The following is a 15,798-nucleotide window of genomic DNA, read 5'->3' on the forward strand; positions in this document are numbered from 1 at the left end:
TGTGCAGGGATATGGACCACGTACCAGGAATAAGAGATTTAGTTTAATGAAATGCCTTTTTGAACATCCCTCTGAACCCGCTGCCCTCCGCCAATCCCAGCTTGCCCGTCAGCCCAGCAGACACGTGGGTGGGGAGGGTGCTGTTGCAGTCTGGCGGTCTGACCGTGCTGAGGCCGGGTGGCAAGTCTTACAGAGTGCTACAGCACAGAAACAGCCCAGCTAATTATGCTACACACATCAAAGTTGCTGGTGAACGCAGCAGGCCAGGCAGCAACTGTAGGAAGAGGTGCAGTCGACGTTTCAGGCCAAGACCCTTCGTCAGGACTAATCATGCTGCTCCCCTCGACCTGCACAAGGATCCTAACCCTCCATATCCCTCCTGTCCGTGTACCCAGCTTGTTCCTCACTCGCACCGCGCTCTGAGTGTGTCCCGTCCGTGTACCTGGCTTGTTCCTCACTCGCACCGCGCTCTGAGTGTATCACTCACTTACTCATTTACAGATACAGTGCAGAATAGTCCTTCCCAGCCCTTTGAGCCACACCACCCAGTAACCCCCGATTAATCCTAGTCGAGTACTATGACCAATTAACTTACCGACCGATGTGTCTTTGGACTGTGGGAGGAAACCAGAGCACCCGGAGGAAACCCACACAGTCACGGGGAGAACATACAAACTCCTTACAAAGGACGCCAGAATTGAACTCTGAACTCCGAGCTGTAATAATGTCGCGGCCGGAAATGAGTGAGGGTGTCTGATGTGGATTTTTGATTACCTTGTCCAATCTGGTTGCAGATACGCCTTCCCTGTCGGAGAACCTCTCCTGCTCCACATCGGCGCCCTTGTCCCCACCCTCGCTTCAGCCTGTGCTCAACACTAAGTTTCTCCTGAGCACCTCCGACATCCCCGGCACAGGGGATGCGAACACCAAGCCTCCGAGACAATCTGAGCCCTCGTCCCAACCTTCTCCCGTGCTCCCGAGGCAAAGTGGACCGTCGCCGGACAGCCCTCCGCCCACTGATCTCCTCGACGGCGGTGCTGAGGCAGAAAGGCCCCAGGCGGCCTCCGGTCAGGACATGATGCGATCTGACCCCGAGAAGGAGGCAGATACCACACCTACGGGCAGCACCCTCTACCCTCAGCACAGTGCAGCCAGTGAAAAAATGGATGCTCCTGATGGCCAGACAGGACTCGAAGAAGATCTAAAGAGGTAGGTTTGTATAGCCTCACCTTTCGTAAAGATTTAAAAAAAATAACTTCATTAGTCATACAAATTGAAACATACAGTAAAATGTGGCATTTACGTCAGTGGCTAACACAATACGAGGATGTGCTGGGGGCAGCCCACAAGTGTTGCCAGGCTTCCAGCGCCAACACAGTTTGCCCACAACCCGTAATCCTCACATCTTTGCACACCCGGAGGAAACCCACGCAGTCACAGTGGGAATGTACAACTTCCTTACAGCCAGCAGCAAGAATTAGCCCCTGATCGCTAGCACTGTAACAGCTTTGCGCTAACCATGTCGCCTCTCAGAGGTAAACAGATAGGAAGGGTTTGGAGGGATATGGGCAAATTGTGAAGAAGTGGGACCTGCGCGGATTCGAGTCTTGGTCAGCACAGACCGGTTGGGCCGATGGGCCTGTTTATGTGCTGTGTGACTCTCTGGACACTGGGTTGTTGTAGGGTACTATCTGACCACCTAGATCCTTGCCCGGCCCGCCCTCGTGACTCCACTCCCTTTTGAGGAGGCTCCAGCTTCCGCGGGTGATCCTGAGGATGTCGTGATCTGGCCTGACCCCTGAGGTACTGCCCTCTGCCTGGTGCATCTCCTCACACTGCTACCTATCCGGACGAGATTGACCCTCACCTACCCTGAACCCCACCCCACCCCACCCCACTCCCTCCTCCCTGCCATTCCAAAAGACCATAGAACACTGGACCAGGATCAGAATCGGAATCAGGTGTATTATCACCGGCACGTGTCATGGAATTTGTTAACAGCAGCAGTTCAATGCAATACATGATCATATAGAGAGGAAAAATAAATGACTCAAGTATATCAATTACACTAATTATATACATGTATATTGAATAGATTAAAACTAGTGCAAAAACAGAAATAATATTAAAAAGTGAGGTCGTGTCCAAGAGTTCAATGTCCAGTTAGCAATCAGGTGGCAGAGGGGAAGAAGCTGTTCCCGAATCGCTGGGTGTGTACCTTCAGGCTTTTGTACCTCCTACCTGCTGGTAACAGTGAGAAGAGGGCATGCCCTCGGTGATGGGGCTGCTTAATAATGGACGTCACCTTTCTGAGGCACTGCACCTTAAAGATGTCTTTGATATTACAGAGGGTAGTACCCAAGATGGAGCTGACTAATTTTACTAATTTCTGTAGCTTCTTTCGGTCCTGTGATGTTGGGGTGGGGGGAGACTAGTGCACCAGACTTAAAAGAAGCTACAAAAATGACAGTGATGCAGCCTCTCAGAATGCTTTCCACGATACATGTATAGAAGTTTTCGAGAGCTTTAGGTGACAAACTAAATCTCTTCAAACTCTTAATGAGGTATAGCCTCTGCCTTGGCTTCTTTATAATTGCTTCAATATGTTGGGACCAGGTTAGATCCTCAGAGATCTTGACACCCTGGAACTTGAAGCTGCTCACTCTCTCCACTTCTGATCCCTCTATGAGGATTGGTTCATGTTCTGTTATCCTACCCTTGCTGATGTTCGCAGTCAGCTCTTTTCGTCCTACTGAGGTTGAGTGCCAGGTTGTTGCTGCGACACCACTCCACTAGCTGGCATATCTCACTCCTCTCTCATCTCCATCTGAAATTGTACCAATAATGGGTGTATCTTCAACAAATTTATAGATGGTATTTGAGCTATGCCTAGCCACACAGTCATGGGTATATATAGAGTACAGCAGCGGGCTAAACACACATCCCTAAGGTGCGCCAGTGTTGATTGTCAGTGAGTAGGAGATGTTATCACCAATCCGCACAGATTGTGGTCTTCCAGTTAGGAAGTTGAGGATCCAATTGCAGAGGGAGGTACAGGGGCCCAGGTTCTGTAACTTCTCAATCAGGATTGTGGGAATGATGGTATTAAATGCTGAGCTATAGTCGATGAACAGCATCCTGACATAGGTGTTTGTATTGTCCTGGTGGTCTAAGACCGTGTGAAGAGCCATTGAGATTGTGTCTGCTGTTGACCTATTGTGGCGATAGGCAAATTGCAATGGGTCCAGTTCCTTGCTGAGGCAGGAGTTCATTCTAGCCATGACCAACCTCTCAAAGCATTTCATCACAGTAGATGTGAGTGTTACTGGGTGATAGTCATTAAGGTAGCTCACATTATTCTTCTTGGGCACTGGTATAACTGTTGCCTTTCTGAAGCAAGTGGGAACTTCCACCTGTGGCAGTGAGAAGTTGAAAATGTCCTTGAATACTCCCACCGGTTAGTTAGCACATGTTTTCAGAGCCTTATCAGATACTCCATCGGGGCCTACCGCTCATACTCCTTAAAGACAGTCTAACACTGGCTTCTGAGACAGAGATCACAGGGTCACCAGGTGCAGCAGGGATCTTCACAGCTGCAGTTATATTTTCCCTTTCAAAGCATACATAGAGGGCATTGAGCTCATCTGGTAGTGAAGCATTGCTGTCATTCATGCTATTGGGTTTCGCTTTGTAGGAAGTAATGTCTTGCAAGCCCTGCCAGAGTTCTTGTACATCCGATGTCACCTCCAACCTCATTCGAAATTGTCTCTTTGCCCTTGAAATAGCCCTCCATAAATCAAACCTGGTTTTCTGGTCCAGACCTGGGTCACCAGACTTAAATGCCACTGATCTAGCCTTCAGCAGGTGACGTACCTCCTGGTTCATTATGGCTTTTGGTGTGGGAATGTACAGCAAGTTTTCATTGGCACACATTCATCCACACAGGTTTTAATGAAATTGGTAACAACTGCAGCATACTCATCCAGGTTCGAAGATGAATCCCTGAATACAGTCCAGTCTACCGACTCAAAGCAGTCCTGTAGGCGCTCCTGTGCTTCCCTTGTCCAAACCTTCTTGGTCTTCACTACTAGTGCTGCAGTCTTCAGTCTCTGCCTATACTCAGGTAGTAGAGGTACAGCCAGGTGATCAGACTTCCCAAAGTGAGGGCGTGGAATGCACAGTAGGCATTCTTGATGGTAGTGTAACAGATTTAGGCCATTCTGCTCAGCATTTCTACTCCGCCATTCCATCATGGCTGACTTATCCTTCTCAGCCTCATTTAGTGATGTGATGCTGAGGCTCTATAAGGCACTGGTGAGACCTCACTTGGAGTACTGTGGGCAGTTTTGGTCTCCATGTGCTGACATTGGAGAGGGTTCAGAGAAGATTCACTAGAACGATTCCGGGAATGAGAAGGTTAACATATGAGGAACGTTTGTCCGCTCTTGGACTGTATTCCTTGGAGTTTAGAAGAATGAGGGGAGACCTTATAGAAACATTTTGAATGTTGAAAGGCATGGACAGAGTGGATGTGGCAAAGTTGCTTCCCATGATGGGGGAGTCTAGTACGAGAGGGCATGACTTAAGGATTGAAGGGCGCCCATTCAGAACAGAGATGCGAAGAAATTTTTTTAGTCAGAGGGCGGTGAATCTATGGAATTTGTTGCCACGGGCAGCAGTGGAGGCCAAGTCATTGGGTGTATTTAAGGCAGAGATTGATAGGTATCTGAGTAGCCAGGGCATCAAAGGTTATGGTGAGAAGGCAGGGAAGTGGGACTAAATGGAAGAATGGATCAGCTCATGATAAAATGGCAGAGCAGACTCGATGGGCCGAATGGCCAACTTCTGCTCCTTTGTCTTATGGTCTTTAAAATTCTCCTGTCCTCTCCCCGTAACCTTTGATACCCTGACTAATCAACCTCAGCTTTCAAAATACCCAATGAGTTGACCTCCACAGCCAGCTGTGGCAATAAATTCTGCAGATTCATCACCCTGTGGCTAAAGAAATTCCTCTTCACCTCTGTTCTGAACGGACATTCCTCTACACTGAGGTTGTGTGCTCTGGTCCTAGACTTCCCACTATAGGAAACATCCTCTCCAAATCCACTCTGTATAGGCCTCTCAGTATTTTGCAGGTTTCAATGCAATCCCTCCTCATTTCTTTGTAAACTGCAGCAGGTTCAGGCCCGGAGCCATCAAATGCTCCTAATGTGTTAACCCTTTCATTTCCGGAATCACTCTTAGGAACCTTCTCTGAATTCTCTGCAATGCCAGCATATCTTTTCTTTGATAAGGGACCCAAAACTGCTCACAGCACTGCAAGGCAAGGTCAGACCAATGCCTTATAAAAGCTCAGCACGACATCCTTGCTTTTATATTCTAATCCTCTCAAAATGAGTGAACATTCCACATCCGACACTGATGCGATGATCATCACTAATTTCCCCTTCTCTCATCTCCAACCCTCCTTTTCTTGGGACGCCCTGCTGTGCTTCGCCGTCTGTTCTGGATCTTTTCATCTTGAATTGCTGACGAGGCATCAACTGCTTCAACTTCTCTCCTCCAGCACTCCTCTCTCCTCCTTGAACCATACTGCCTCTGAACACACTGCCCTTCACCCTCTCCACTTTCTGTAGTGATCGCTTCCTCCATGATTCCCTTGTACGTTCGTCCTTCCTCACTGACCTCCCTCCCGGCCTAAGTGGTACCCTTGCCCATTCACCTCCTCCCTCCCCTCCATTCGGGGCCCCAAACAGTTCTTCCAGGGGACGCGACGCTTCACCTGCAAATCTGCTGAGGCGGTCTATTAAGATAAGGTACAACTTTATTTATCCCAAGGGAAGTTATTGTTGCAAAGTTGCTCAGTCATAAATATATACCTTAAAATACAAAATGTAAGCATTGAGCTACTAAAAAGAATACAAAATGTGCATGAAAAAGTAATAGTGCAAAATACAGATGAACAATGAAACCATGTACTTAAGGAGGAGGAGTTGTCGACCTTATAGCCACAGGGAGGAAGGATCTCCCATGGTGCTCGTTATTGCGACTTGGTCTGTCACTAAAGGTGTTCCTCTGTTTGTCCAGTACGTCATGGAGGGGGTGAGAGGGATTGTCCATAATGCTCTGTAGCTTCTGCCGCACCCTCCTCTCAGACACAACCACCAGGGAGTCCAGTTCCACCCCCAGAACAGAACCAGCCCTCCTGACAAGCTTACCGATCTTGGCATCAGCTGCTCTCACCCTGCTGCCCCAGCAGACTGCAGCATCGGATAGAATGCCAGCCACCGCTGAGTCGTAGGACGTTTGCAGCAGAGTACTGCAGACGCTGAATGACCAGAGCCTCCTCAGGAAGTACAGTTGGCTCTGTCTCTTGTACAGAGACCCTGTATTTTTACTCCAATCCAGTTATTGTCCAGGTGAGTTCCCAGGTATTTGCAGTCCCAGATGGCTTCCACATCCATTCCCTTGATGGAGATGGGTATGCAGGGTGTTTTCACCTTCCTGAAGTCCACCACCAACTCCTTTGTCTTAGTGATGTTGAGCTGCACCACACCACTTCACAAAGTTGTCCACCACTCTTCCGTACTCAGCCTCCTGACCCCAGATGACGCAGCTCACCACTGCCAGATCATCCAAAAGCTTCTGCAGGTGGCAGGAGCCTGAGTTGCATCTGAAGTCCGAGGCGTAGACGGTGAACGGGAAGGGAGACGGGCCCCACTGTGTCGCTCACCACAGTATGTGTTACACAGCTGCAGCCGGCTGGACAGGTAGAATGTAATCCAGGACATTAGATCCACCTGCATCTCCATAAGCTTACTCCCTAGGTCATATGGTGTTAAAAATACTAGAAAGATCAAAGAACATGACTCTCTGCTGTTCCTGATGCGGCCTCCTCTACTCTACTCTTAATGAGTATGCGGTTTTGGATGCTGTTATGGGGGCTGACCTCCCGGGGGAATGCCATGCAGACTGGGCACTGAGCATACGTTTGTGTTGCAGAAGGAAAGAGGGAGAATAGGGGAGCAGTAGTGATAGGAGACCCATCATAAACTGGGGAACCGCTTTGTTGTGTACCTCCGCTCCATCAGGCCAAAGCAGAACTTCCCGGTGGCCAAACATTTTAATTCCCATTCCTATTCCCGTTCTGACATATGGCCTCCTCTTATGCCAAGATGGGGCCACCCTCTGGGTGGAGGAACACCACCTCATATTCCGTCATGGTAGCCTCCAACCTGATGGGATGAATATCAATTTCTCCTTCCGGTAAAGAAAAATTCCTCCTCCACCCCCCTTCTTCTATCCCCCACACTCACCTCTCACCTCTTCTCATCTGCCGAAAACACCTTCCCCTGGGTCCCCTCCTCCTTCCCTTTCTCCCGCGCCCCACTCTCCTTCCCTATCAGATTCCTTCCTCTCCAGCCCGTTACCTGACCACTTCAAGCCAGCCTCCTTCCCCTCCACCACCTCTTTATTCTGGTGTCCTCCGCCTTCCTTTCCCATCCTGAAGACGGGTCTCAGCCCGAAGCGTTGACTGTACTCTTTTCCGCCTGGTCTGCTGAGTTCCTCCAGCATTTCGTCTGTGTGTGTTGCTTTGGATTTCCAGCTTCTGCACACTTTCTCGTGTTAACATTGCTTTTGCCTTCATAACACTACTCAACCTGCGAGTTAACCTTTAGGGATCCTGCACGATGATTCCCTTTGCACCTATGATATTTGACTTTTTTTCTCCATTTAGGAAGTAGTCTCCACTTTTACTCCTTCCACCAGAGTGCGTGACCGTACACTTCCCGACACTATCTGCCACTTCTCAGCCCATTCTCCGAATCTGTCCAAGTCTTTCTGCAGGCTCCCTGCTTCCTCAGCACTGTCTACCCCTCCACCTAACTTTGTATTGTCTGCAAACTTCCCGTCTGACCACTTCTGCCTTCTCTCCCGGCAGCAGAACGATGGAATCAGGACGCTGTGACATGGCGGGGGAGGAAGCGGAGGGCGTGAAGGAGAGGGGCCGAGTCCGCTTGTCACCCGAGATGCCGGTGGTGGTGATTCCTAGCTGGAATGTTCCCGAGCCGTTGGCAAGCGACTCCGATTCCGACCCAGTGCAGTACCGGAATGACTCGGACGAGGAGGACGATGAGGAATCGTTAAACAGTAAGAGACTGGGTCCCTGGACGGCAGGGTGATCGATTGAGGCCACTCGGCCCACTTCCATCTGCTTCCCCACTCAGGTGTACCCACACCTGCCCTCCACCCAGGCTCCGTACCCCGTCCAGTCCCACCACTTATTGACGTCAAACCATTTCCTGTTCAATATGAATAGTCAGTTAGCGCAGAGCACCCCTGTGGCCGTTCCCCTCAATAGTAAGTGTACAGTTTTGAATACTGTTGTGGGGGATGACCTCCCAGGGGAAAGCTATGCAGACCGGGGTACTGGCACTGAGAATAGGTCTGCGATGCAGAAGGAAAGGAAGAGACGAAGAGAGCGGGAGTGATAGGGGACTCGATGGTGAGGGGAGATCCTGTGGGCGTGAACGGGCCAGCCGGTCGCCAGGGACAGGGACGTCTTGGATCATTTTGGAGGGGGAGGGGGAGCAGCCAGATGTCTTGCTACATATTGGTACGTGGACACAGGTAGGAGAGGCAAAGAGGTCCTGAAGAGAGAATTTAGAGAGCTAGGTAGAAAGCTGAGAAACAGGATGTCCAGGCTAGTAATTTCCGGATTGCTGCATGGGCCACGTGCCAGTGAGGGTAGAAACAGGATGGTTAGCAGATTAATGTGTGGCTGAGAACTGGTGCAGGGGGCAGGGCTTCAGGTTCTTGGATCATTGGGATCACGGGTTGCACCTGAACCAAAGGGGAACTAATATTCTCGCGGGCAGGTTTGTTAGAGCTGTTGGGAAAGGTTTAAACTAATTGGCAGGGGGGTGGGAGCCGGAGTGAAGGAACTCAAGATAGAAGGAATGGTTAAGAAAGCAAAGATAGCATGCAGTCAGACTGTCAGGAAGGGCAGGCAGATGATAGGACAAAATTGCAGCCAGCAGGGTGAATATCAGTGCACTAGGGATGCAGACTCAAAAAGGGTAGCAAATATGGTACTCAAAGTGTTATATTTCAATGCACAGAGTATAAGAAATAGGTGGAATGTCTTGTACTATTACAGATTGTCAGGGATAATGTGTGGCCATCACTGAATCGCGGTTGAAGGGTGGTTGTAGTTGGGAGCTGAATGTCCAAGGTTACATGGTCATAGTCTTACTTTATTGATCCCGGGGGAAATTGGTTTTTGTTACAGTTGCACCATAAATAATAAATAGTAATAAAACCATAAATAGTTAAATACTAATTTGTAAATTATGCCAGTAAATTATGAAATAAGTCCAGGACCAGCCTATCGGCTCAGGGTGTCTGACCCTCCAAGGGAGGAGTTGTAAAGTTTGATGGCCACAGGCAGGAATGACTTCCTATGACGCTCTGTGTTGCATCTCGGTGTAATGAGTCTCTGGCTGAATGTACTCCTGTGCCCACCCAGTACATTATGTAGTGGATGGGAGACATTGTCCAAGATGGCATGCAACTTGGACAGCATCCTCTTTTCAGACACCACCATCAGAGAGTTCATTTCCATCCTCACAACATCGGTGGCCTTATGAATGGGTTTGTTGATTCTGTTGGTGTCTGCTACCCTCAGCCTGCTGCCCCAGCACACAACAGCAAATATGATAGCACTGGCCACCACAGACTCATAGAACATCCTCAGCATCGTCCAGCAGATGTTAAAGGACCTCAGTCTCCTCAGGAAGTAGAGACGGCTCTGACCCTTCTTGTAGACAGCCTCAGTGTTCTTTGACCAGTCCAGTTTATTGTCAATTCGTATCCCCAGGTATTTGTAATCCTCCACCATGTCCACACTGACCCCCTGGATGGAAACAGGGGTCGCCGGTACCTTAGCTCTCCTCAGGTCTACCACCAGCTCCTTAGTCTTTTTCTCATTAAGCTGCAGACAACTCTGCTCACACCATGTGACAAAGTATGTGACACAGGAGTGGTGTGGCTCTACTGGTAATGAATGGCAACAAGTTGGTAGAACGATGTGACATAGGATGGAAGATGTTGAATTCTTATAGGTTGAGTTAAGAAACTGCAAGGGTAAAAGGACCCTGATGGCAGGTATATACAGGCCTCCCAACAGTGGCTGGGATGTGCACCACAGATTATTACAGGAAATAGAAAAGGTGTGTCAGAAGGGCAATGTTATGATAGTCATGGGAGATTTCAACATGCAGGTCGAATGGGAAAATCAGTTTGGAAATGGGTCTCAAGAGAGTGAGTTTGTTGAATGCATACAGGTTGGCTTTTTAGAGCAGTTTGTCGTTGAGCCTACTAAGGGCACTGGATTGAGCGTTATGTAATGAACCAAGTGTGATTGGGGAGCTTAAGGTAAAAGAACCTTAGGAGACAGTGATCGCAATATGATTGAGTTCAACTTGAAATTTGATAGGGAGAAAGTAAAGTCTGATGTAGCAGTATTTCAGTGGAGTAAGGGAAATTACAGTGGTGTGAGAGAGGAGTTGACCAAAGTAAATTGGAAGGAGATGCTGGCAGCAAAGGCAGCAGAGTAGCAATGGCGTGAGTTTCTGGGAAAAATGAGGAAGGTGCAGGATAGATGTATTCCAAAAAGGAAAAAATACTCAAATAGCAAAATAGTATAAACATGGCTGACAAGCAAAGTCAAAGCTCATGTAAAAACAAAAGACAGGGCATACAACAATGCAAAAATTAGTGGAAAGATAGAGGATTGGGAAGCTTTTAAAAACCTACAGAGAGCAACTAAGATAATCATTCGTAGGAAAAAGATGAAATATGAAAGCAAGCTAGCAAACAGTATCAAACTGGATAGTAAAATAGAGATATGAGAGTGGATATAGGACTGCTAGAAAATGATGCCGGAGAAATAATGACGGGGGACAAGGAGATGGCAGAATAACTAAATGAGTATTTTTTGCATCAGTTTTCACTGTGGAAGACAGTTTTAGTGTGCCAGATGTTGGAGGGTGTGAGGGAAGAGAAGTGAGTACAGTTACTATTACAAGGAAGAAGGGACTGCTTTTTATGTGGTATATCAATGAATTAGCTGATGGAATAGATGGCTTTTTTGCCAAGTTTGCAGATGATACAAAGATTAGTGGGGAGGCGGGCAGTGTGGAGGAAACAAGTAGGCTGCAGAAGGACTTAGACAGATTAGGAGAATGGGCAAGAAAGTGGCAACTGAAATACAATGTTGGAAAATGCATGGTCATGCACTTGGGTAGTAGAAATAAATATGCAGACCATTTTCTAAACGGGGAGAAAATCCAAATATCTGAGATGCAAATGGACTTGGGAGACCTTGTGCAGAACACCCTGAAGGTTAACTTGCAGGTTGAGTCGGTGGTGAGGAAGGCAAATGCAATGTTAGCATTCATTTCAAGAGGTCTAGAATACAAGAGCAAGGATGTGATGCTGAGGCTTTATAAGGCACTGGTGAGGCCTCACCTTGAGTATTGTGAACAAATTTGGGCTCCTCACCTTAGAAAAGATATGCTGGCCTTGGAGAGGGTCCAGAGGAGGTTCACAAGGATGATTCTGGAAATGAAAGGGTTATCATACGAGGAAAGTTTGGTAGCTCTATGTCTGTACTCACTGGAATTTAGAAGGATGAGGGTGGATCTCATTGAAACCTTTTGAATGTTGAAAGTCCCAGACATGGTAGATGTGGAAAGGATGTTTCCCATGCTGAGAGAGTCTAGGACAAGAGGGCACAGCCTCAGGATAGAGGGGCGTCCATTCAAAACAGAGATGCGGAGAAATTTGTTTAGCCAGAGGGAGATGAATTTGTGGAATTTGTTACCACAGGCGGCTGAGGAGGCCAGGTCATTGGGTGTATTTAAGGCAGAGATTGATAGGTTCTTGAATGGACGTGGCATCAAAGGTTACGATGAAAAGGCTGGGAAATAGGCCTGAGGAGGGGGAAAGCGGATCAGCCATGATTGAATAGTGGAGCAGACTCGATGGGCCAAATGGCCTAATTCTTTATACTTTATACTTTATTGTCACCAAACAATTGATACTAGAACGTACAAACATCACAGCGATATTTGATTCTGCGCTTCCCACTCCACAGATTACAAATATTAAATATTAAAAATAGTAAAAATTAGTAAATATTAAAAATTTAAATTATAAATCATAAATAGAAAATAGAAAAATGGACAGTAAGGTAGTGCAAAAAAACCGAGAGGCAGGTCCGGATATTTGGAGGGTATGGCCCAGATCCGGGTCAGGATCCGTTCAGCAGTCTTATCACAGTTGGAAAGAAGCCGTTCCCAAATCTGGCCGTACAAGTCTTCAAGCTCCTGAACCCTCTCCCGGAGGGAAGAGGGACGAAAAGTCGGTTGGCTGGGTGGGTTGTGTCCTTGATTATCCTGGCAGCACTGCTCCGACAGCGTGCGGTGTAAAGTGAGTCCAAGGACGGAAGATTGCTTTGTGTGATGTGCTGCGCCGTGTTCACGATCTTCTGCAGCTTCTTCCGGTCTTGGACAGGACAACTTCCATACCAGGTTGTGATGCACCCTAGAAGAATGCTTTCTACGGTGCATCTATAAAAATTAGTGAGGGTTTTAGGGGACAGGCCAAATTTCTTTAGTTTTCTCAGGAATTAAAGGCGCTGGTGGGCCTTCTTGGCAGTGGACTCTGTTTGGTTGGACCAAGTCAGGTCATTTGTGATATTGACCCCGAGGAACTTAAAGCTTTTGACCTGTTCCACCTGCGCACCACCGATGTAAATTGGGTCTTGCGGTCCGCTACTCCTATTCTGCTCCTATGTCTTATGGTGTTATGGAATTAGAATTGTATTAATGTATCATTTTCATTGTGGGAGCCTAGGACGAGAGGACACAGACTCAGAATAGAGGGGCGTCCTTTTAGAATGGAGATGAGGAGGAATTTCTTGAGCCAGAGGGTGCTGAGTATGTGGAATTCTTTGCCACAGGTGGCTGTGGAGGCCAAGTCCAGGTCATTGGGTATATTTAAAACAGACATTGATAGTTGTTTGATTATTAAAGGCGTCAAAGGTTAAGGCAGGAGAATGGGGTTGAGAGGGATAATAAATCAGACTGGATGGAATGGCGGAGCAGACTTTTTGCGCTGAATTGCCTCACCCTTCTCCTATGTCTTGGAGTCTTATGAGTTGAGTATGGAGATGGAGTGAAAAGTTTGCCTTGCGGTCTTATGAGTTGAGTATGGAGATGGAGTGAAAAGTTTGCCTTGCAAACTTCATACAGATCAGATCGTTACACAGTGCACTGAGGTATTGGTTGTCCGTTGTTTCTGGTGATGACGTAGTCTGTACAGGAAGAGTTTGACAGTGGAAAAGCTGTTGCCCTGGGGCAGTTTTGCTCTCTTGGCCTCAAATCTTGGTCCAATGGTACGAAAAATCATCGTGACTGGAGGCTTTCTTGGCTGCAGTGGATAGCCGTGACGCCTTCTGTGCCTTGTCATGCCCTTTGCTCTCCACGAAGAGTTGCAGCGCCACCTCCCTCTCGACTGTTGGATCTTGTAGTTGATCTCATCCACCCAGTCCACTGGAACTTGCTTCACATGCTGGGGTAGGCATGTCCTTATCTCACTGGGGTTGGAGGCTCCCGGCTACCCTCACCCGGTTTAGCCTGCCTCTCGAAGCAGTGGCCACTGTCACAGGCAGGCAGTTACTTGGAAACACAGGTGAGAGCTGGGTGGCGAGTGGGGACCAAAGGTGGACGAGTTGTCCCCGGGCAGAGCACGACAATCCTGCCACCAGGGGTGCTGCCCCTCCCTGATCATCCTTTTACATCCCGCACTGAGGGAGAACAAGGTAAAAGGTTCAAAGGTTCGTTTATTATCAAAGGGTACAACTCTGAAATTATTCCATTCGCCAGGTAGCCATGAAACCAAGAAAGGAAAGAGTAGATCATCAACTCCACCGCCCGACACACAAAAAATGAACAAAACAGATCACACATCAACCCCCGAATCCCACCTCCCGGCACAAAAAAAACCTAGAAGATCGGATGATAAAACAAGAACAGAATGCAGAATAAAGTGTAACAATTACAGAGAAAGTGCAGTACAGGTAGACAGTACTGTGCAGTGATAACAAGGTAGATTATAGGTAGATAGCTGGACATACTTTATTGATCCCGAGGGAAATTGGGTTTCGTTACAGTTGCACCAACCGAGAATAGAGTATAAATATAGCAATATAAAACCATAATAATTAAATTATAATATGTAAATTATGGAAATAAGTCCAGGACCAGCCTATTGGCTCAGGGTGTCTGACCCTCCAAGGGAGGAGTTGTAAAGTTTGATGGCCACAGGCAGGAATGACTTCCTATGACGCTCTGTGTTGCATCTCGATGGAATGAGATTATGAGGTCAAGAGTCTATTTTGTTGTACTAGGGAACCACTCAATGGTCTTGTAACAGTGGGGTAGAAGCTTCCCTTGAGCCTGGTGCTGTACGCAGTCACATGGATAACATACAGACTCCTTGATGACCGTAGTGGGAACTGAACCCCAGTCACTGGCCCTGTAATGGTGTTACACTATGCACTTCACCCAAATGGTGATCCAGAACAGTTGGAACTTTTGTAAAGAAATTGACTATAAGACCGTAACATATAGAACTAGAATTAGGCCATTCAGCCCATCAGGTCTGTCCCACCTTTCAATCTTGACTGATTTATCAACCCATTTTTCCTGCCTTCTCCCTATAACCTTCAACATCCGTATTAATCAAGTAACCATAAATCTTCGTTTTCAATATACCCAAGGATCATTGTTTTTAAGCTCCAGTGAGAACAGGCCCAGAGCCATCAAACACTCTTCATATGTTAACCCTTTCATTTCTGGGGTCATTCTCCTGTATCTCCTCTGGACCCTCTCCATCGCCAGCACATCCTTTCTAAGGTTAACTCCCTACTATTGAAAATACCTCTGCAATCCACTCTATCTCAGCCCTTCAATGTTATCAGACAAATTCTTACAGCGGAGCCACCAGGGAAAATAACTTGTCAGAAAATAACCACAGGGCTCGGCTGTGGTGTTGCAGCTGATCAGGTTGCTTCACAGTTCAAGTTCATGTTCGTTCTCATTCAACCACACACATGTATACAGCTAAAGGAAACAGTGTTCCTCCGAGGCCAAGGTTTGGAATTGGATTATTGTTGTCACATCTACCGAGATGCAGTGAAAAGCTTGTCATACCCCTCAGATCACTACACAGTGCTTTGAGGCAAAACAAGGTAAAACAATAACAATGCAGAATAAAGTGTAACAGAGTGCAGTACAGGTGTAAATGATAACAGGCCCAGAGGCATCAAACGCTTGTCTTCTGTTGAGATCCCCTCTACTCCCCCTACTGTTCTGCGGAAAAAGATTATAGACTCAAGAAACAGCAGACGTTGGAACCAGGAGCTTAACCAGCAGAAGGAGACAACAGACGCTGGAATTGGGAGCTTCTCCAACAGAGAAAGCAGACACTGGAATCGGGAGCTTCTCCAGCAAGTAGAGATGGCAGACACTGGAATTACAAGCAAGAATCTGCTAGAAGAACTTAGCGGGCCAGCCAGAACTCCTGATATAGAGCTTCTCCCCACATGGATGCTGCTCGGTCTGCTGAGTATCTGTTGCTCTGCAGTGGAAGTAGGTCACAGACCAGTACAGCACAGGAAAAGGCCCTTCAGCTCACAGTGTTGTGGCAAACCAATTAAATGGGCAACCT

The 15,798-nt window shown here is 47.6% G+C and overlaps 1 protein-coding gene across 5 annotated transcripts in view; it reads left to right on the forward strand.

The window, feature by feature from the left end:
• Positions 1-15,798, forward strand: part of phactr2 (phosphatase and actin regulator 2) — a 182,719-nt gene that overhangs the window by 131,558 nt on the left and 35,363 nt on the right. For 4 of the 5 annotated variants that reach the window (XM_072264763.1, XM_072264765.1, XM_072264761.1 and 1 more), the window contains 2 exons: positions 795-1,209; positions 7,943-8,151. In XM_072264763.1, the coding sequence (XP_072120864.1) occupies positions 795-1,209; positions 7,943-8,151 (624 nt within the window). The remainder of the gene's footprint in view (positions 1-794; positions 1,210-7,942; positions 8,152-15,798) is intronic. The other variant, XM_072264762.1, reaches the window with a different exon arrangement.

The sequence above is a fragment of the Mobula birostris genome, chromosome 8, assembly GCF_030028105.1.
Source record: "Mobula birostris isolate sMobBir1 chromosome 8, sMobBir1.hap1, whole genome shotgun sequence".
Classification (NCBI taxonomy): Eukaryota; Metazoa; Chordata; class Chondrichthyes; order Myliobatiformes; family Myliobatidae; genus Mobula; species Mobula birostris.